This window comes from Malaclemys terrapin, chromosome 17 (genome assembly GCF_027887155.1).
Source record: "Malaclemys terrapin pileata isolate rMalTer1 chromosome 17, rMalTer1.hap1, whole genome shotgun sequence".
Taxonomy (NCBI): domain Eukaryota; kingdom Metazoa; phylum Chordata; order Testudines; family Emydidae; genus Malaclemys; species Malaclemys terrapin.
In genome coordinates, this window is record NC_071521.1 from 18,674,389 (window position 1) to 18,696,779 (window position 22,391).

The following is a 22,391-nucleotide window of genomic DNA, read 5'->3' on the forward strand; positions in this document are numbered from 1 at the left end:
GCAGTTCAATAGGGCTGGTCAGCTCACAGCAGAATAGCACATGCGTGAAAGTTCTTAACATCCCATTCACCTTCACCCCTGAGACCCCCAAGCAGCAGCACTGGCAGGCTCGCTGTGCTCCCCAGACAGCATCTGCCGCTGCTTCCCTCCTCTGCAGGGTCTCATGGGAAAGGAAAGCTCTCCAGGCCCGGGGCTAAGCAGCTCCACTGCGCTGAGCCTTGGTTCCTGTCAAGCTGTACCGGACCTGACCCAAACGGTATCTCTGCCACACCCACTCAGAGCACAACACGCTCAGTGCTCTATCCCCCTCTAGTGGCGACTGGGCACCACACAGAGGTTGCTACAACCTCAGCTAACAGACTTCTGGGTCTTTTAGCTCAAGAAGTAGAGGTTGGCACATTAAAATATTGAAGTCCCAATTCAATTCTTGGTATTTGACGACTCGGCAGAGGCATGGTGTAACACAGACCTTGCAGAAGCAATTGTCCATAGTGAGTAACTTGGAAATGATCCAGCAACTTACTAAAGCATGCAGGAGTAGCTACACTTCAAAACATTTTTTAATGACAAACAAATATGAAGCTCCTAGCCCAAAGTTTTATCTCAGATGATTATTCTCAGCAACTTGAAACCTCAGAATGTTAAAGTGTCAGTTTTTGAAGTCTCACTTCTCTTACACATCTTGCCCAATCTTCCTCAAACCGCTCCTGAAACATTCTCCTCTAGCAAGAGCACACCAATAGGAACTCAGGTGGGAAGGGAGCATTTGTGGAGAGATTGGGGGAGGAGGGAGAGATGAACGTGAGGGTGTAAAAAAAATAAAATAAATACAATTCTGCCTTATCCCAGGTTCATAGACTCCAAGGCCAGAAGGGACCATTGTGATGATCTAGCCAGACCTCCTGGATAACACAGGCCAGAGGATTACCCCAAAAGTACCTGGAAAGTACTTTACAATCTTAACTAAGCAGTCACTGCTGCAGATCTAACACACCACTGTGATACATTGGGTGAAACCACCAGACTGAATAGCTGCCAGGGAGGGCTATCGGCTTCCTTCCCTCATTGCACTCTGCTAAAATTTCACCTTTACCTTGCTTATATTTACACATCCATCTCTAAAGGGCCAACTCGCCATCTTAGCAGGGTACCCTTGCCCCTGGCGCTCTGGGATCAACACTCGGTGACTGAAAGCGGCGGCCTTTAACCTTTCAAACATTACGCTGCTGGTGGGCATGTCACAGCCAGGGAAAGTTCAGCACAAATCATTAGTGCTGCACTAATTACCAGCATTGTGGGCTAGAGAGACATCGTCAAGGTTGACAGGTCTTAAACAGAAGTGGATTTGAATAATGTTCTCTCTCTGGGCCTTGGGGGGAGGAGGGTTGATTTATTTGCTATCTTAGCAAGCCTCTCAAAAACTAGGATTTTGAGAGAGGAACTCCATCTGTTAAACTGGCTGCCTCATCCCAAGGGTTGCTAGTTAGATTTGACTGCGGAGGATGCAGAGACAAGATTAGGGACTCTCCTCTGCTCTTATGCTTTGCCTCCAGCCAGGAGACAAACCCAGCTTTGCTCTGGTCTCATGGGCGGTGACAGCAGGATTGCTGTAAATTTCAACACCCTGCCCTGCTCCTAGGACAGCAGCAGGCAGGACAGATGTGACAGAGAATCTAGCTCTAATTATAGGCCGATCACAGTACCAGCTTCCACAGCTGCTGTAGGCGCTGTTATTCCCACCGCTGTTGCTGGAGAAGCAAAGTCGTTTTAGGAGCCAGCAATTTGCCTCTACACATTAATTGTGCAACACAAAGCAGGGCTGAAAGTGATGGAGTGGTGTGAATTAGTGCTTGCCACCCAGGGTTATTAAAAAGAGGCCTTGCAAAGAGATGACAATTAGCCTCAGGTTGAATGGTCTTCATTAGAAGGGATGACGTTTGCTTTCATATAATATTTCACTCTGCCTAGTTTACATTTTCTTTTCAACACAGGTCCCGTGTTTGAACCGCCTCCTCCCAGAACGATTCCTCAGCGCCAGAATTTCTCAATGATGAAAAATCCAAATGCCAGGCCATCCCCGCATACCCTGTAATTAATCAAACAAGATCTGACATGGAAACCAATACCTTGCCCAGAGCTAGTCAAGGCGAATGGAAACAGACAGAGCTGAGGGCTATTTGACGCAAATCCATCTATAAGCGGGCTACGGGCTAGGTTTAAGAAAAACCCATTGCCAGCATCGGAAGGGTTTAACCCGAGGAGCTTCATTCAGAGCTGCTAACCACCTTCAAGGCTTGCGGGAGCCAAATGAAATGGACAGTGCTCGGCACTAGCGAATGGCGACATTTTTCATAGTAAATGTTTTTTGGCTAACCGTGCAGATTCGGCAACACCTAAATGTCTTGGGAATTCATGCCGGTTTCACCAAATTGCTTTGGTTGGGGGGGGGGGGGGGGAGAATCCTACCACAAATCTAAATGTTTCATTTCAACATTTTTTAAATGTTTTGATTTTTCAGTTTGAAACAAATGTTTCAAGATCGGTTTAGTTTATTAAAACCAATCAAATGTTTACAAATGGTCAAAATCTCAACGTTTCATTCACCTCAAAATGAATTTTTGTTCAACTTTTCCAACTCACTGAAAAGTTTGAAGAATTTTTTTCCACCCATAATTAATTTTTTCTTCCATTTTTCAAAATTGGCAGTGAACCAAAAATCATTATTCACCCAGCTCTGCTTAGCATTTGGCAAGATCAGGGCCTTAAAAAGAATGCATGAAAGTACATCTGTGCAGCTTATACCACATTCTTTATTACTTGAGAGTTATTTTTCATCTCATGCTTTGGAACTTGTAGTGTAACGGAATTGGGTAGTGTCCCTTTAAATAGTTTGTGATTCCTGTGTAAAAAGCATGAAACCGATCTAGCAGTTTCAAGAACAATTAGAATAAGGTTTCATAGAAGACAACCCAAGAGGAAGCCCTCCTTTATGGCTGAATATTTGATTCAAAGATCAACAGGCTACAACAAACCCAAGTAATTCAGTACTTGCTACATAACACTTCGTGCCAACTTTCAAAAGCAGCCTCTTTGCATGATCAAAACTATGCATGTAGATCTTCGCTGCAGGCATTTGGAGGATGCATGGACAGATCACTGGGATAATTTCTAGGCCAAAATTTCCAAGATATCTGTCTGAACCACCTGAAGTCCATATTTAGGTAGATACATAAATGGACTGATTTTCAGGGGTGCTGAGCTCTTGTGAAACCGTGTGTCCACAGCTTCTGGAGAGCATCTGAAGATTGGCCCATTTATTAAGGGCCCAAATATGGATTTAGGCGCTGAACGTTAGGCGAGCAGATTTGCAAATGTTGGCATTAGCTCTTGATAAAGTTATTAGCGTCAACCGACCACGTCACTTCAGTGGTTAACACCATGCCTGCATTATACAACACCTACGAGCAAAAGGACAGCTTCTCCAACAATGGCCCAGGGTGTCTGGAAGACGGAGTAAGGAAAGCCTAACTCTCAAAGAGTTTCCATAATCATTTCTAATGCACTGTGTATGGTGTCTAGGAGCCCTAGTCAACAGGACCCCCAGATGTGATACAAACACTTATCCTTGAAGTACCTGTACCATGAATCCGATTCCAACCACTCCTCATTTCATCGCCACGGGGAGCTGCAGCCCAAAGTGACAGAAATCTCTTGCACACATGGGTGAATGGGATGTGGTGAGAGTGTACCAGGAAAACTGCAACAAGCTGTAGGTTTGTGACCGCAGCATGGTGTGACAAAGTGGGACTGTTCTTAATGTTTCCTCTGAATACTGTGTGGGAAGTGCACGGGAGGGGCAGAGGATGTTGAATGCTCCAAGGTCAGACCCAGGAAGATGAAGCCGAGTGAGCTTCTTGCCCTGAAGACAGTCTGCTCACAGAGAGGAGACTTCACCCGAGTCCGACTGGCTTTGTAGGGAGCAGCAGGGCCGGCTCCAGGGTTTTTGCTGCCCCAAGCGGTGGGGGGGGGGGGAAGCCACGATCGGCGGCAGCTCCACCACACCTCTTTCTTCTTCGGCGGCAAGTCCTTCCCTCCAAGAGGGACCAAGGGACCCGCCACCGAATTGCCGCCGAAGAGCCCGACGTGCCACCCCTTCCCCTTGGCCGCCCCAAGCACCTGCTTGCTGGGCTGGTGCCTGGAGCCAGCCCTGGGGAGCAGTTCAAGAGCATCGCCCAGGAACTCCATGACACTGCAGGCAGCCACAAGCCCGATAGTCCCCCAGCACGACGCAGCCAGGATCAGGGGACTGAATTTGGTGCGAGATTATGGATTCTCCTCCATATTTCCCTGCCTTGTGAATCTCCCTCAAGGGCAAGCCAGCCTGGGGCTGGTGTGTGCCCCAAGTACTGACTGAATTCTAAATCCTTTCCTTAAGAAGGGGACTTTACCTTTCCTCCTGCCCAGAAGTTACACCGCTAGATCCCCGGGAGCAAACCCTTTGTGTTTTACAGGGGATGGTTTATTGGAGGCTAGTTTATGATCATGTTTTTCCTTTCCCCTGCCCTTGGCTCCACGTCCGGATAGAAAGCAGGAGCTGAGCTCCACCCTGGGTAAGGGGAGTGGGTAGGCAGCGTTCCAGCAGAGGCCAGCACCCACCCTGCCTTCCCCACTATTCAGCTTGGACCCTTTGCTCTTCCCCATGCAGACCGGGCATGGAAGTCCCAGGAGCGTCCCAGTCTGGCCTCGGCTCACTCCCTGTCCACAGATGTGCGGTCAGCAAGAGGGGCTGGAAAGTCAGTTATTTATTCCCCCCCTTGGGAGCTTTGTGGTAAAGAGTCTCTCCAGGAGGCTGGCAGAAGAAGACAGCGAAAGAGGAGTGGGGATCAGGTGTCTTATCACAGCAGTACACAGCTGGGAGGGGAGGAGAGGAAAGAGGAAAAGGGTTGTTTTGGGGGGAGTGGTAATACAAGGAAATAGGCCAGTTAACAGAAGTCTGATAGACAGGCAAAAATAAAACCACCAATATGAAGATAAACAATAAGTGGGCAAAGTGTTAGAGAAGAGATATGTAAACCCACCCCCTCCCTTGCAGTGATTAAGTATAATTAAAATGCAATGATTGATTGCTGAGACAACCACGTATCTACTACCATTACCTGCATTTCCCACCCCTACCCTGCTCTTATTGTTATTTCTGTTCCCCTTGCCTCCTTGACCCTCCCCCGTCAATTTGCTGGAGTTTTTGAGTCTTGGCTTAAATTGGATCATAAGCTCTTCAGTGCAGGGATTGTAACCTCTGGGGTGTATGTACAGCACCATGCACAACGGGGCCCCAATCCTGATTGGGACCTCTGGGCATTACAAATGATGAGTGGGTTTCCTTTGCCTCCCATCCCTCTGCTCTACAAAGGGGGTTTTGTGTTTCCCTTTCCTGAGCCTGGCTCAAATCAAACCAAGTCTGCAGGGAAACGAACAACCCCATATGGAGCAGATGGCATAGCAGGGCTGGGCAGAGGGGGAGTTTTAATCACCTGCCACTGCTGATACTGGAATTAAAACCAGCATCTCTCTCACATGCCAAAAGACCACGTGCGTTAGGAGTGACAAAATAGCCCTGCTATGAATACAAGGCTTGTAAAAGGGGGACTTTTTTTTTTTAAAACAGTACCCAGTGAATATCTGTAAAAAGAAACCAGCTCGGCCTGTTTTGATTTGAGATGGAACAACATTACCTCACCTGATATGTCTCCTTAGCACCATGGCTGTGTCATGTTAGATATTTGTGCACCTAAAATCTGCCACTTGCTTCCCAGGGTATCAATTATGAGACCTGATCATTTCAGAGCTTGCCCACCTGGGACATGGTGTGGAGGACAACATCAGACCCACATCACTTTATATCCCAGCAAACGCCTCTTGATCACACTAAAGTCCTGGGCCGCTAAGGACCCGGCCAACTCATTGGCTCAATCAGCCTGTTATTTTTGGCCACAGCTGGGTCTGCAGCACATAAAAATAGCTGGTGTTTTAGTTTGGGCCCATTAGTGATGGGAGTTCAGGTTTATTGTTGGCAACATGCACTGCCTTGAGAGCGCGGGAGAGCTTCTGTAAATATTTCTAGAATGAAAGATAACAGGTTTCTGCATGGTAGCATACAGGCCTTGCCAGACTAATTCAATCTGCTTATTTTTCCATGGGAGTGTTGCATGTATCATCTGTCTGCATTAAACATATGTATTTAGATTACCATAAACACACATGGTATTCTGATGATATCTTACACCTTCTTGTCTAGAAACCCCTCTTCCAATTATTTCCATGGAAAGGCACTCATTAAAAGAACACTAAGTTGCAAAATCAATTACTAATTTTAGTATTTCCTAAAGTTGACCATTGGAACCACTTACTAGGGAGGTGGTGGATTCTTCATCACTTGAAATCTGCACTAAGATTGGGTGCCTGTCTAAAATAAATACATATAATCTAGCTCAATCACAAGCTATGGGCTTGATGCAGGAGTCAATGGGTTACATCTTATGCCGGAGGTCAGACTAGATGATCATAATGGTCCCTTCTGGCCAGAGAAGGCTGTGAATGTTCCCCATTGACCCATGTCATCAGCTAGGGCCCAGGTAATGGGTTAATCCAGCTCTGAGGTCAACTACATTACCCAGAATCCTGTACATCAGCTACACATGCATATCAGCCTCTCTCACTGACTCAGAGAGAGAGAGAAAGGCTGACACTCACGTGTGGCTGACACATAAGATTCGAAGTAATGTAGTTGCAGGAGATCAACTTATTAAATCAGGAGTTTTTTGTTTGCAAACGGGAGTCTCCTTGACATACCTGGATGGTCAGTATGGCGGGGGGATGAAAATTGGACAGAATCACAGAGAAATCCCAAGTGAATGCTTAGAGCATATTCTGAGTGAATCCAGTTCTTCACTTGGATTCAAGGCTTCTCTCCACTGCCACCCAGTGAGTGCTGCAGGCAAAGTACAGTCAAGGGGAACATACAAAATAGACACTACCCTGGGGTCACAACTGGAGATGGCTCCAACTTCAGGTCTGAATCAAGCCTTCCCTGCCCACAGCATTCAATGGTGCTGCACACCTGACATGCTTGTGTGCCCCCTTTACGCTCGGTACATACACTCCCTACTTGTGCACGGTTAACCCATTGGCAAGTGTATGTCATTCACCCCTCTCTGTGCCCATTTCACTGAGGGATGAGTCTTTTACCGCCCCCAGCAATGCAACCTGACTATTCAGCACAAACTGTAGAATGACTCATGCTTTTAGTTCCGGAGATCACCAGATCAATGCCTGATGCGTGTGAGACAGCTACCATCCTGACCAACATTTATATTATGTTAATTCCATACATACAGATAAGTTAAAGTATGTTTTTATCTTTCGGGATGGTTGCAGCATAACACTACTTTATTTCTTAGAATCCAGAACCCTAACACACCAGAACCAAAACCAGAGAGAGATAAAGCAGGCTGCTCCTTAAGGCAGCAAGGCACAACTCACCCCACCTTGCTCTAGGCTGGCTCTTTGCAGACTGACTCAGATCGTACACTTCCCTACAGTGCCCCCTAGCCTCCAAGCAGGACCAGGAATCCCCTTACAAATGAAAGCAGAACAGGAAAAAAAAAAACAGGAAAGTTTCACAGACATTCAGCTTGGCTACCATGGCGTTAAGATATTGGAAGGTAGGTAATGAATCCAAGCTCAGAGCATGGCATTTCCATAGCAGGGCTGTTCACCAGAGGAAAGTTGGGGTTTAGATTCATGCTGATCTCAGAGGTGATCTTGAAGCAAGCACCTGAGGAGTGAGCAGAGTGAAGCGAGAAAACCACAGGTAACCAAGGGGTATCTGCTAACGACACTTCACTGCCAATGCTGAGAGCTGGGCAGGAAAGGAAGTTCTGCATAAGAACGGTGAGCGTTTTTTTACTGCATCAATGGTGCTGCAACTCTGAAAAGAAGCTGGCTGTGGCATCCGGTGGGAATTAAACTCCTCGGTATGCCACCTGCCTCAACACGGTAAGATCTGTAGCCAGGACCCCTGGATCAGGGTTTCGTATGTCTGAACACAGCCTGCCCTCGACACAGAGCAGCTTGCAACCTCTTCAGATGGGCCGTAGCGTAGGGCAGGTGCTATGCAAAGCTTCCCTACACACAGACTGGTCATGTTACCTCAATTCTGGCCTACAAGCGGTGCAGTTATTCCAGTCCTATGCAATGCTGCCCACACAAAGCAAGTCTGACCTGCAATATGCCATGCTTTGCTATTTCAGCTGAGGGCCCCTCTTAGGGTTACCAGGTGTCCGATTTTCAACCAGAAAGCCAAGCCAAAAAGGGACCCTGGCGCCTCCGGTCAGCACCACTGCCTGGGCTGTTAAAAGTCTGGTCAGCGGCACAGCAGGGCTAAGGCAGGCTCCCTTTTTTATATATATATATAAACCTAAACATCTAAGTTCCCTGTAAGCTGCACGGCCGCGCAGCAGGCTATCAAGGGCCACACAGATGGGGAGAGGAGCCCTTCCCCTGGCCCGCCCAGCCCAGCCCGAGCTGCCGGGGAGAGAAGCCCCTCCCCTGGCCGGGCCCAGCCCAGTCCCGCCCCGCCGGAGCTGCTGCAGCCAGGGAGCAGCGCCTCTCACCCGGCCCCAAGCTGCTGCGGCAAGAGAGGGCTGGGGGGGAGTCATCTTCCCACCACAGCCCCGGGGCAGCCTGCACCCCAAACCCTCTTCCCTGGCCCCACCCCAGAGCCTGCACCCTCAGCCAGAGTCCTCACCCCCCTGCACACAACCCTCTGCCCCAGCCCTGAGCCCCCTCCCACACTTCGAACCCCTTGGCCCCACACATCACCTCCATAGTGATGCACATAACATTTATTCCTCACATAGACATAACAAATTAGAGGGAACACTGATATATACATACATATATACACACCTACACACACAGATATACACATAGATCGATCGATAGAATGCATACACATGTACTTTGCAATGCAACAGCTGGGTAGGTGCCCAACCTGGGAAAGGGTTTGAGGAGCTTTTGGGATGGGATTTTAAAGCTTCAGGTCTTTGGAAGGAGGACATACCAAGAGATCATTTTCACTGGACCGAGAGGAAGATATGTCGTCCTGCAGTAAACCAAGCTTTGCAGCTTCAGATACCAATCTTCTCTTAATTAAGTAGATTTTAATCAGCTAACTAAGATTTAACCGAGGGCAACTTGTTTGCATCCATTCATTTTTAGGTCACTTTCTCAGAAGGTTTTTTTGAGGGGGTTGGTCGGTTTTTGGTCTTGTGTGGCTAGATTAAAGCCTTAGCCTTTCACCTCTGCAGACCAGCCTTTACATTCCGAGTTGGGTTCCAAGTACCAATGATCTCATTCTGGTTCCTGGGGAACATTGGTTCATTTTACGGGACCACACCACAACTTTTACACAATTGAGTTTTCACTTTAGACAGGCTCATGTTGTACAAATTCTTTATCTCATCACATCAGTTCTTATCCCTGCAGACCAGTTAAATCTGGGCCCTACATTAATTGCTACTATCACCCTACGCAGGCACAGATACAAACTGATTCTGAGAAAGCGATTCCGAAGGCCTTTGCGATGCCCATACGCTACCTCTGACAGCTCCTCCATTTGAAATCCTCTTATTCCTCTTCCTATTCCCACCTTAACCATGCTGTGCAGTCAGAGAACCAAATTCTGCCCTCAGTTACACGAACCGGGAGTAACCGAGAGCAGAGCTTTGGTCATACAGGGCTTTTCAAACCACTGTCCGCCACTCACGTGACTCTATTCTGAATCCTTGCTCGTTCCCCACTTTGCTCATTAGCTTCTTGATTGTGTATTTACACTCACGATCTTCTGTGGCAATAAGACAAAGGATCTGATCGTCACAGGGAACTTTGCAGTTCAAAACCACATAACAAAGGTAGCCTGAAGAGTGAAATAATGCCACCTGGATGAAGGAAGACAGGACCTTAGCTTAGAATAACCAGCACTGCCAACATCCACACCGATGCTGGTTCCTCACATGCCCGCTGATAAGTAGTTTTCACTCTGAAGTTATCCAGTTCTTTCACTCTGGACGCAATCTGTCTAGCAATGATCGACACCCACCCAACACCATCTCATTGTCCCTAGAAAGTCCAAAAGGCAACTCCCAGGCCTGCTGGGACTCTCTGTGCTACCACAGGCAGCATGAGATTTAGGACTCAACCCCACCACAGGCTAGGGGGTGGGGAAGGGACAGTCCCAGGTCAGGAGAAAGCTAATTCTCCTGCTCGTCAGCCTCACTGTGGGTCTTATGACACTGACGGTGCTTTGAAGCCCAGGTCATCACAGACCTGAGTTCTAGTGGCGCGGGGTCAGCTCCCATCGACTCCGGTGGCAGAAGTGCAGCACCTCGGAGCATGAGGCCCTAGGTGTATAATTAAGGAGTATCCTTCTTACGCCCCACAGCAAGGACAAGGACAAACAGCTGCAGGAGAGAGAGACCTGATGTCACATCCACCCCCAGCTCCCACTGCCGATTTTGCTGTTGCCATGCCCAGGTACCTCCAAGGGAGGAGGAACGGGGCAGGGTAGCTATCTTGCTGCCCGATTGCCCCAGTGTAACTCAAAGGTTCACAGAACAACCAGGATCCTAAACCTCATCCCCTCAAGGACAGCCATTTCCCCTTCAAAGAGCATTTCATTCAGCAGGGGCTACATTAGGGGGAAGCCACATTGAATTCAACAAGGTACTGTCTCTTCAGCAATGCATCACTTCACAAGAGGACGCTAGGGGGGTTAGTATGGGAGCCTGGTTTGGGAAACCTAGAGAACGTAACCTTGGAGCATGATCAGAATCAGCAACTCCTCTAGCATGGCAGAAACTGGGGAGGGAAGTGCAAAGGGGCTCCGAAGAGTAACAGCTCCCATCTCCTGCAGGCTGCATTCTGGCCTCTTACTTCTCTCATGGTGAGTAAAGAACAGATCACCCAGTATCTTTTCCCTATCACCTACAGGGGTTGTGAGACCTAGAGCTGAAAGCTGCTATAGAAATGCAAAGAATTAGATATGAACCAAGAAGAAGATCAATAAGCACCAACAAGCAGCCAAAGTTAATGCCAAATGACCTTGAGTGAACATGGTCTTCTGGAGAAGTGAGGTTCTTACCCACGAAAGCTTATGCTCCCAATACTTCTGTTAGTCTTAAAGGTGCCACAGGACCCTCTGTTGCTGACCTATGACGCTGCCTCCAATGTCCTCTCTTCCCCATCCCAAAACACATGCCAAGAACAACGTAGCCCTCACATAAAGCAGAGGAAACAGCCGACCCAGAAGGCCCTGTGGACTTTAAACAACAACCTGTCCAACTTGAGTCTTCAGCTGCACTCATCACTTTTCTTTGGAAGTTGTGCTGCTTCAGTGAGACTCCATCTCAGCGCGCAAAGACCCCCGGCTGGATATATGAACACCCCGGGTCACTGCACCAGTGTACAAAGATGCATGCGGTGCCGAGCTCAGGGAGGGCAGCCAGGAATAGCCTTCTGTTCGGCTGGGCTTCACCCACCCCCTTAGAAAATGAGCCTCGGCACAAAATAAACCCACTGCAACCTTGGCAACCGATTCCACACGGGGAAGCGATAGATAGGGCGTGTGGATTGAAGTGGGGAGGAGATGGAAGCAGCAGAGCAGAATTCAAAGGAGGGAAGCCAGGCTACCGCAGGGGGAAAGCCATTCAAGGCATTCGGATGGCGTGACAATTCGAAAGAGCAGGTTTAATCAGCACCAGAGAGGAAAAGTCAAGGTGGAAGCAAGAGAATCCTAACAGTCCATTACCAATACAGATATGCGCCTGTTGAAGAAATGCGAGCTGGGCCTGCAAGACAAAGCCAGGAAGAAGAGTTCACCAAAACACCTGGGCTCTGAGCAGCTCTTCACAAGCCATCCCATGTCCACCCAAGTGGAGATTTATTGGTTATCTGTATGACTGCAGCACAGAGGCCCCAAGAAGGGCTGAGAACCCATTGTGTTAGGTGCTGTGCAAAGTATGAAAGGGCCCGTGCCCTGAAGAATTTACTCTCTCTTAAGATGTACAAACCCTGGCTATTTGAAAAGGCTTTGTTTGCTCTTGGTTTTTGGAGGAGCAGCGGCGTGGAAGGTTCCTAGGCAGGCCGTAAGCCAGACAGAACCCAGTATGCATGCCAGTGAGCAAGAAGGTAGAATGAAGCACCAAACTATAACGATTCAAGTCCCTTTCCTCAGGGGCTGGCTGTATTAACACAAAGAATATCCAAAACACAAGAGCAGAGCAGCTTCTAATACTTGGTGACAGCCACCAGTTGGGAGCTTCCAATTAATGAATTAATCCGTTCTTCAATTCTGTGTGCTGAGAAACAGCCTGTCTCTTTCCCTGAAACATCTTCTCTTCCTCTTCCCCTCCAAACACCCAGCTGCGATCCATGGCACTGGAGTTCTGAGACGACAAATACCTCTCAAGTTTTGGATGTGCGCTTCAATCCAAGGAGCTTCCCTTAGGCGTTGTCTACATTTAGGGATGAGAAAGTTAGGTCGACCTAGCTATGTCACTTTGGGGTGTGAAAAACCTCAGATCCCCGAGAGACCTAGGGCAGGTCTACTCTTAAAACGCTACATCGGCCCAGCTACACTGATGCGCTTTAATGAAGATGCTCTGAGCTGAAGGGAGAGAGCTCTCCCATTGGCTCAGTCAATCCACCTCCAGGAGAGGCAGTAGCTATGTCAGTGGGAGAAGCTCTCCCACCAACATAGCACTGTCTCCACCGGCGTTTAGGCCGGTGAAACTATATCGCTCAGGGGGGTGGATTATTCACATCCCTGAGCCATGTAGTTACAGAAGTAATTCTGTAGTGTAGACCAGGGCTTAGTTAAGCCCAGCTAAGCCCCACTGTAGACAGCGCTAGGCTGACACAAGAAATCTTCTGTGACACGCGCGACTGCCTCTCAGAGAGGTGGATTTACCACAGCGATGGAGAAACCCCTTCCACTGCCATTGTAATTCTCTGCACGACAGCGGCAATACCAGAATGGTGCAGCTGCCATGTTTCTAGCACAGATGTAGCCTCTGACTTAGCCCGAATATCAGCCACCAGAATAACAGCAGGAGTGCCGTTATCTGCGACGCTGCCAAGTGCCAAGCCGAGGTAAGCCCACGTCTTTCTTGCCTGCCCTACAGGCTCGCACCAGTGAGACTACGCTCAAGGCTGAAATCGAACATCTAATGGATTCCTAGCGTGCGCTCCCTTGGACAGGTACAGTCTCTTTGTTTGGTGTCTGTGCAGCGCCTAGCACGATGGGATTCGGCTCCACGGCTAAGAGTACGTATAATTTGAGCTGGGAGGCGTGATTCCCAGCTCGCGCATATGTACCCGCGCTCCTCTGCTCCAACTCGCACCTAAAAACATCCGTGTGCCCACAGCAGGGGCTCGGGCTAGCTGTCCGAGTACCGACCCGTGAGCTCCGGCAGGCCTGTCTTTGGGCAGCTAACCCGAGCTGCTGCCCGTGCTGCCAGAGACACTCTGCTATTGTTACGCTCTAGCGCAGCGATACTCAGACTGCAGCTCGCGAGCCGCAAGTGGCTCTTTAATGCATCTCCTGCAGCACATAATATTAAACCACTGGGTGATTTAATTATTAATCAATCAGGAGGCGTTTACTATGTTATTAACCAATTAAATTATCAACTTGCACAAAGTTATTAACTTATTTGCTGGGAGAAAATATATATAACTAAATAGTCCCCAGTTATACTGTTTAAATATGAATAGTACTACAGGAAACAAAACACTGAATTCACGTGACTGTGGCTCTTTGGGGTAACGTCGATTGCTTACGTTGCTCCTGAACCACTGAGGGCTGAGTATCGCTGCTCTAGCGTAAGCAGAGGTAGCATGGGTATGAATCACACCTCCCAGCTCAAATGAAAACGTACCCCGGTGTGGAGGCTCCCAGCTCCTGCCACAAGACGCATAACAGACCACACCTTAGCAACAAACAGAGCTTCGCTTTAAAATAAAAAAGAATTCCCCTTTGCATCTTAAATGCACCCAGTTGTCTCCCACCACATGGAGCTTATCGACTTCAAAATGGAGGAAGGTCCGAGTCCCCTCTCCACCCACTGGACACACTGCTTATTTAAGACTTTCAGTCCATCCTTGCTTCCACCATGACCACAGCTCTCACTGCCTCGTCTGCACACCGGGAAAAGTAACACTGGCTATTTCATGATGCCATATCCCTTTGGGAAGGATTTGCTCTCCTTGGATTGTATTTCCCCTTCAAAGTCAGCTCGCTGTGAACTTCCTCAGCCACAGGTAACCTCCCCAGGCACCCTTGAGTTTAGCGGCAGAGTTGGGAGAAGAGCTAAATTATAGCGAAATGAAGCACTGGAAGCCAGCGCCGGGCACAGCCATGCGAGAGGCTCTCCTACTCTCAGCAGGCTGGCACGGGGGCTAGATTAGAGCAATGGATTGGAAGCACTGGTGAATGGACAAAAAACAAGGACGGACTGGATTGTACCAGCTTATAACAGACGTGAGCCTTCCACCTCTTTGTTACACTCTGGCAGTGCTTGTGTAGCTTCTCGTGCCAACACGGGCGCATTGAATTGAGCAGAGACCACCAAGTTCATGTGACTAATTTTTGAAGCCGCACCTGTGGAATGCTAGTCAGTGCTCCAGATCTCCAAGCCCCCTAACCACACCCCCACATGGCATAACTAAGCCCAGCCTTGCAGCTCTGAAAAGGGAATAAAAGAGCAGTCTTATAGCAGGACGCTGGCCATGATGTTTGGCTCTACATTGTCCAGTCCTGATTGATGCTGTTTGCAGCTAGAGATGATTTCCAAATGTTCTCCTTCAGAGAACGCTGTGTGAGTTTCTTTGCTCAGATGGATCGGTTTGGGAGTGGGGGTGATGTCCACCAATTCCCAGATCTGTGATTACAAAACCACCCTAACCATACCCAGCACCTGCACATCGTTGTGTGTCATTGCATCACTCTGCAGTTCATACAGGTGTGTTGCATTATGATTCTAAAACAGAGTCCGCCCAAAGGGGGCAGGGAACACAAGACATCAGCAGCTAGACAGAACAGGCCAATCATCAGGAAAAGCTTTAAGACCAAGCACTGTTGTCAGTTACCTCATCACCTCCCACCTGGGTTTCCCAAGGAGCGTAAATCCTGGTTTAACAGTGCATCCTAGTGGAGACCTCTTATCAGTGGCTCCATCGCAGGGAGCACCAGAGTCTGTAGCCAGACCCCAGGACATGCATGATGTGAACAGCCACATGGAGGAATCAGGGACTTTAAAGGTTCATTATTGTGCTTTCAGCGGGGAAAGCCCCATCCCGTTTGGAAGGTGGGAATGGCTATCCCAAAGGACACGGACAGAAAGTGAAGCCTCCCAAGCATCTGTCTCCAAAGTAACTGGCTCCTTAGCAGAGGGGTACAGAAGAGGAGCAGTTATACAGACTGCCTAAGCGCCTCGCATGGCTGTACAGTGAGTAACCAGCGCACCAGGGCAATGCTCCCTCCCCTGAACACAGGCAGCTTGTCGAGACACACAAGGAAAAGGACCGATGCCGTTAGCTGGGTGCAGAGTTGGGGAAAATCCCTGCAGCAATTTCAATAGACATACATCAGGCTTGGCCCTGCGCACAGAGGTTTGCACCAGTTGAACTAGGTCAGTTTTTAAAACCCCATTTAACTTTTACACATTTAACACGTGACTTTGAGTAGACAAGACCAGAGTGTATTTCTACTCTACATTGTAAACCTGGGTCTGTGGCTCGCACGCTGGTGGACTCAGCGTTTCCAAGCCCACAATACCCACCGCATTGTAAACTGGGCTTACAATGACTGGACAAGGGTACTCCAGCCATGCTAACCTGCCCTTGCTGCACTACCCAGACCTGACTTGGGTCTGCGGCTTGGCCCGCATCCACACTGTAAAATGACAGGGCTTGGACGTGAGACTCGGGCTCTGACCCACCACCGTAGCAGGGCCCTAAAGCCCAGGTCCTGAGTCGGGGGGCTTGGGCTCAAACCTGGGTCAGAGCCCGGGGTTGTCCAGGAAGGCCAGCGACTAGCCAGAGCACAGCAGGATAAGGGGCACAGAGCTAAAGGGGTCTCTGGAGGAGCAAGGATTGTCCCCCAGGCCTCCCAGCAGAGCCTGGCCAGGCTCCATTGCTGCAAGGCAGGTCTCAAAGGCTCCCTCCCACCCCCCACCCACTGCTGGGCTGTTTCCTAAGCCTGCCCCCAGCCCAAAACACCCGAGCACCAAAGCTAAAGTGCCAGTCGGGCACGAGCAGAGAAGCATCTTGCTGCTGGAGGAAGGGCTGGAGGGGCTGCCCGCGGGGCGCAAGGGGGAGAAGCCCCCAGGCTGGGTAGTCTGTTTGCAGGCCCGTGTTGGAGGTGCCCCCTAGCCCAGGGAGGGTCCCCGGGCATGCCCCAGCGAACAGGAGACTCCCCCGTCCCTCCTATGGAGCGGGTGGGGAGCGGAAAGGGATGGGCTCCCCCACGCGCACCCCCGTTCAACCCAGGCAGCCCCCTCTTGCCCCCACCCGGTCCCCACTTCACCCTGCTCCCTTGCCCCTTCACCCCCCCAGCTTCCCCTCCCGGCCCCCTCGCCCCTTCACTCCCCACTCACCCTCCATCTGCCCCTTCGCTCCCCCACCCGGCCTCCCCCTTCATCCCCCCCAGCTCCTCCTCCCTCTTCACTCCCCTTCTCCTTCACCCCCCCAGCTTCCCCTCCCAGCCCCCTCGCCCCTTCACCTCCCCACTCACCCTCCATCTCCCCCACCCGACCTCCCCCTCCATCTCCCCCTTGACCGCCCCCTCACCCCCGGCGCCCCTACCTGGGTGCAGTCCGGAGCCCGGCTCGGAGGGCTCCTGCTCCAGCCCGGCGCCCAGGGCCAGGTAGCGTAACAGCAGCAGCATCCGCAGCGCCCCGCCGCCCATGCTGCCTGTCCGGAGCCTGCCGCGCCCCGAGCGGAGTCACTCCCCAGCCGGGGGGTGGAACTCAGCCCCGCCGCGCCCGGCTCCCTCCCTTCGCCGGCCGGCTGCTCCCGCTTCCAGCCCGCACCCCCGGCCCCGCCCACCGCGGGACCCCGGCCCGGGGCTGCCTGGGGGCACCTGCCCACCCCGGCCTTGGCTCACAGCAGGGTCCGGGGGGCCCCTTTGCGGCTTGGCAAGGGACAGGTTAACTGGAATCCCCGGCCTGGCACTGCATGAGTTAATGGGGACCCCGCCCCCTTCTGGTGCGGCAAGTGTTAATGGGGATCCCCCTCCCAGCCTGGCACCGTATGGATTAACGGGGACCCCCCTCCCTTTCTGGAGCTGCAGGGGTTAATGGGTATGCCTTCCCCCTTTCCAGCACTGCAGGGGTTATTTCTCTCCCCTCCCCCCAGTGCAGCCCTAATCTCTCCTGTCATGGTCTTTCACATGTTAAAAGACCAGAGGAAAAGAGGGTGAAGCTCAAAGCTTGTCCCTTCCACGAGCAAAAGTTGGCTTAAAAGAAGTTATTACCTCCCCCACTCTCTAGCAAGTTAAAAGGCCAGGGCCAGAAGCAGTTAATGGGACACAGGCTTCCTTTCCCCCAGCCTGGGGCTTCATGGGTTAATGGAACACCCAACCCCCTTCCACTCCCACCTGCTGCTGGTGAGAGAATACTTGCCCTGGGGGCCCAAAAGCTAACCCCCCCCCCCCGCCCGCCATTACAGATGGGGTCTGTTTATCCAGCTCTCTGAGGTGCAGGGTCCCCACAGGCTCCTGGCTGTAGCCTCCTGTGGGATTCTGGTTCCCCTAGGGGTCCTGTTTTGGAGGCCCCAGCTTGCGGATGCTGGTGCAGAGGCCCTGGAGATGGCACACTGGGAGGAGGAACCATTCTACTTCTCAAGGCAGTTCTTAGTAGGGCCTCTGAGTTCTTGCCTCTTACTGTCCTGCTCTTTACCCCCTGCCTCTGCAAACCTGGTGTCAGTGAATATTTCACTGATTAGCAACCAAGCTTGTCTCTAACACCTGCCCCTACCTGCTTACTTTCAGCTGTTCCAGGGCCGCTACAGTTGCACCATCTGAGCCAAGTGCTGCTAGTGAGCTGGGTGGTGATAGCTTCCTGGAGTCTTTTGCTGTCAAAGGCCACATCCACACTAGGAAAAGAGGCATGGCTTACCTGTTAATTAAAATGTGTGAAAATCCTAGTGTGAACAGAACAAGTTGCAGTTTTAACGTCAGTTTGTCGAGGTGAAGGCCAGCTGTGATAACTAAACCCACCTTTTTCCTAGTGTAAATGTGGCCAAAAATAATGTCATTTTCCTAAAGACAGAGGATTTTACAGACTCAACCTGCAAAGGGCCTGTCCAGAGAAAGCAGCCCTGCTTTGCAGATCTGCAGACTGCTTCTCTGAACACCCTCTACACAAACTCTGCAACTGTCCCATGACTGCCAGCGCAAGCAAAGGAGTGCTGGCATAGACTGTAAGTCAGTGGTACTTTTAACCACCTTGCTTTCCAGACCTGCTCTGTACTGGGTTAGATAACCTAGGGCCTGCTCCAAAGCCCATTGAAGCTAACAGAAAATGCCCATGGACTGCAGTGGGCTTCCGGTGGTGGTAACACGCATATCCCCTCTAGACTAGCATTCCCCCATCAGAACAGAACATGGGGAGATTTTAGAGGAAGAGGTTTGTACAGATAAGCAGCCTGATTCTCCGCTGTCCAGCAGCTTGGGTAGTTACTTACACCTGTGCAAAATGCGTGTCAAATGCTATCAAGGTGGAGTGGTAGCAACTGATGCTCACTTTGCTCAGGTGTGTGCAATGACATGGTAGTGGAGAATCAGGCCTGAGTAGGTCTTGACTGAACCCTTGTTCAGGGACATTAAACTATCAAGCCAACCCTCTCCACCTGTTTGTTATGGTGGCTGCAGGAGCAACTGTTGCTACTCATTATAGTTAGAAAGGTTTCCCTAATATCTCAGAATAGTTAAGCAGTAGAACAGGTGACCTAGGGTGGTTGTGAACTTTGGAGATTTTAAACAGCCTGCTAGACAAACACCTGTCAGGACTGGCCTAGTTAGACTTATCCCGCCTGAGCCTGGGAGGATGGAGTAGATGAACCCTCATGGTTGTAGCTAACCTTCCATTTCTATTAGTTCTACTGCTATTCATTCCCTGATTACCTCTTCTAAGGCAGCATCCTGCCACCATCTTACTCAGCTGACCAAGGAAATAAACTTCAGAGACTTTGCTTTACAAAGTGTATAGAATTTCATTGTCAGGAGGACATTTCCTTCCTTTGTCAGACGTTACTGAATCATACTGATTTTCAAGGCTGAAACCTTCTGTCCCAGCAGCCCCTCTGGAGAGCTCCTGTAGCATTTCCCCCCCATGGGTCTCTTGTAACAGGTTTCTGGAGTGAGACCTCCATCCAGCCTTCAAGGTAACTAGCTGAAGGATGGGACCCTGCTGTTCACATGCAAATCTCCCATTGCCAATAGAGTGGGAGGCTTTGTGTGAGAATCAACTGCAGTCAGGCTTTTTACATTCTCCTTGTTGTACTTAGGAGGAAGAAAAGCCTTGTGAAATGAATGCATTTACTCTGCAACAGTCTTTGGAGCTCAGTTAAATGTTACCTTTCAAACAAGCAATCATCTTAAATGGCAAATCCAATAGCCAAATACACCCACTCCCTCCCACTACATTAGATGAGAAACACGGGTTTTATGCCCCCCATGGCTATTCCAGGGTCAGTTTGTGCTCTGGTAACTGCTCAGGGACCATGGCTATTTGGGCTATACAGTACTGAGTGCTGTGCGCACAACTGGAAACTAATGACTAATAATAAACAGATGCGGACAAAAGAATTGGGGGAGGAATATTTTCTGGCTCAAGACCATCACAGAGATTTGAGATGGGGTAGGGGGAGAAATGATTACATGCTCCAGACCACCCCATTTGCATCAACACAGGTTTGCTCCCAATATCTCAATCATCATTTCCCCCAATCTACTTAAATCTTGCCTCCTAAATCACTCCCTCCAGTCCTTTCATCATCTTTTTTTATTCCTCTTTTCTGGATTTCCTCCAATTAATCAACACATTTCCTGCAATCTGAGGTGCCAGGTATTGCATGCAGATTTCTAGGCACAGTCTCACCAATGACCTAGGCAAAGCGTTCAAACGAGCCTAAGAGATTGAAGATCCAGGACTTAGGGAAGCAGTGTGGCCTAGTGGACCTCAGAAGACCTGGGTTCTGGTCCTGGCTCTGCCACTGGCCTGCTGGGTGACCTTGTGTAAGTCAAGTCATTTATCTGTGCCTCAGTTTCCCCATCTGTAAAATGAGGATAGTGATCCTGCAGTCCTTTGTAAAGCATTGTGAGATGTACCAATGACAGGCGCTATATAAGAGGTAGGTATTATTACTTAGGCCCATTTGAAAACATTACCCTCTCCCTGTATTCTGTGGCAGTGGATCAAAGAGAACATATCGTCAATTTTGCAATGATCAACAGGAATGAATTCCAGCAGGTCACTGGAATGAGTAAATCATAGACTTAGTGGAGACTCAGATGTCTATAGAACTCTCTGGACTCCTTCTGCAAATGGACATAGAGTTGGGAACCAACTCAATTCGAGCCAAACCATCTCGGTCTCTCCTGGGATCTCTTTTTCATGTCTATCCTGTATATTTAGTAACTAATGGGTTCCAATACAACCCATGTTATGAATTCATTGAGGGTCATAATCCAGCATTTCCTGTATAATAGACCCCCTTTGTTTCCTCATGATGTAAGAAGGCTTGCAAGGATTGTTTTTAAACAATAGGAGGTGGGGGAAGTTGCTCTTTGATCTTAGAAATATTAAGAATGCCAAGTGGTCAGTACACGGATCTGAACTACTGTGGGCCTCTGGTACTCAGGAGGGGTCCCATGGCGGGAGGGATAGGTAACCCACACTAACCCTGGGGAGGGCCATGTCTCCATCTAGTGGCCAGATGGTGTTAGAGGTTTAATGTGTCCGCCACAGCGTCTGACCCCCTACACCTTGCCCTTTAGCTCAGGCAGCAGAGGTGTGTGCTTTTAGTAGATTCAGAGAGACTTGGCTCAATCCCAGCAACCAGCCCACCCAGAAACCATCACGACACATGGAAAGATGCCCAGCCAGATGTACATGCTCTTATCCCCTGGAAGAACATACCAGGGATGAAGCCAATACCGTTCTGTAGAAATTCCTCTTAAACCATAGGGCATACAGATTTCTATAGTAGGGATCTGATTTATGGAACAAGTTCTATAGGATGAGTCAAAGCCTGTAGAAAAGTTCTTTGTGTATTAAATTCTACAGAACTTTCCCTTAAAGGTAGGAAGAGCAGTGAGCACGGATTGACTCCCAACTGTTGGAATGGGCCAGCGAGTAAATCTTCCCCTTCTTCCCGGTCAGACGCATTGATCAGAGGGAAGCCCTCCCCCTTCTCACCATGTTTGGAAGAACAAAGATCTCCTTGTCCCCAAAGCCTGTACATTTGGGGCTGCTAAGGAGAGGCCAAATGGTTCAGGCCAGCAGTCAAGAGATGTGGTTCTGTTCCTCCCATTGACTTGCTCCAGGACCTTGACCAAATAATTTCTCCTCCCACTCCGCTGTCAGTCTTATCAATGGAGATCGTAAGATTTTGGGAGCAGGGACTATTTATTACTATATATGTACAGCCTCTAGCACAAAGTGCTGGTCTCATTCAGTGGTTCAAGGTGCTACCAGTGCCCATAATAAACAACAATAGGTGGGCAGTAAGGGAGGAGAGATGGAATGAATCCTAAAAAGCCTAAATCTGGATCTCCAAAGAATACTGCAAAATGCAAGCGATTCTCCTTTCTGCCGTTCTTTTCAGGTGTAATGTTTCTGCAATGCTGGGAATAAGCGCAAGTGACCTATTGCTTTTTGATTTGTCAGAAAGAGCACAATGTCTGATCCTGCTTTGGGAGCGTTCAGCAATTTCTCTGGTGGTGGGGGAGGAAGTTTGTCTGGTGGCCAAAAGAAGCGAGTTGCGGATGTTCATTTATATTTACAAACATTCCTTGGATTTTTCTTCTGCTTAAATATGAGGTCCGAGCTCCAGGGAAATGCAAGCGGCTCTCATTAACTGTTTTACAAGTGTGACATGTTACCTCTGTGTATTAGGGTGACGTAAACCTCTTACACTGCCAAACAGACCTCCTGTATCTTGAAGCTCTGTTTGATTTCAATGGCAATGTATATTTGAAATAGTATCACTGGAGACTGTTGCTGGCTGTGGGAGGCAGAGGATTCAGCATGGCAGTTAAGGGGTTAATG

General features: G+C 49.6%; 1 protein-coding gene across 1 annotated transcript in view; it reads right to left on the reverse strand.

The window, feature by feature from the left end:
* The window catches only part of LOC128825394 (collagen alpha-1(I) chain-like), a 244,043-nt gene extending 227,017 nt beyond the window's left edge, over positions 1–17,026 (reverse strand). Inside the window, exon 1 of the mRNA XM_054007881.1 lies at positions 16,924–17,026. Within this exon, the coding sequence (XP_053863856.1) occupies positions 16,924–17,026 (103 nt within the window). The remainder of the gene's footprint in view (positions 1–16,923) is intronic.
* Positions 17,027–22,391: the final 5,365 nt, after the last annotated feature.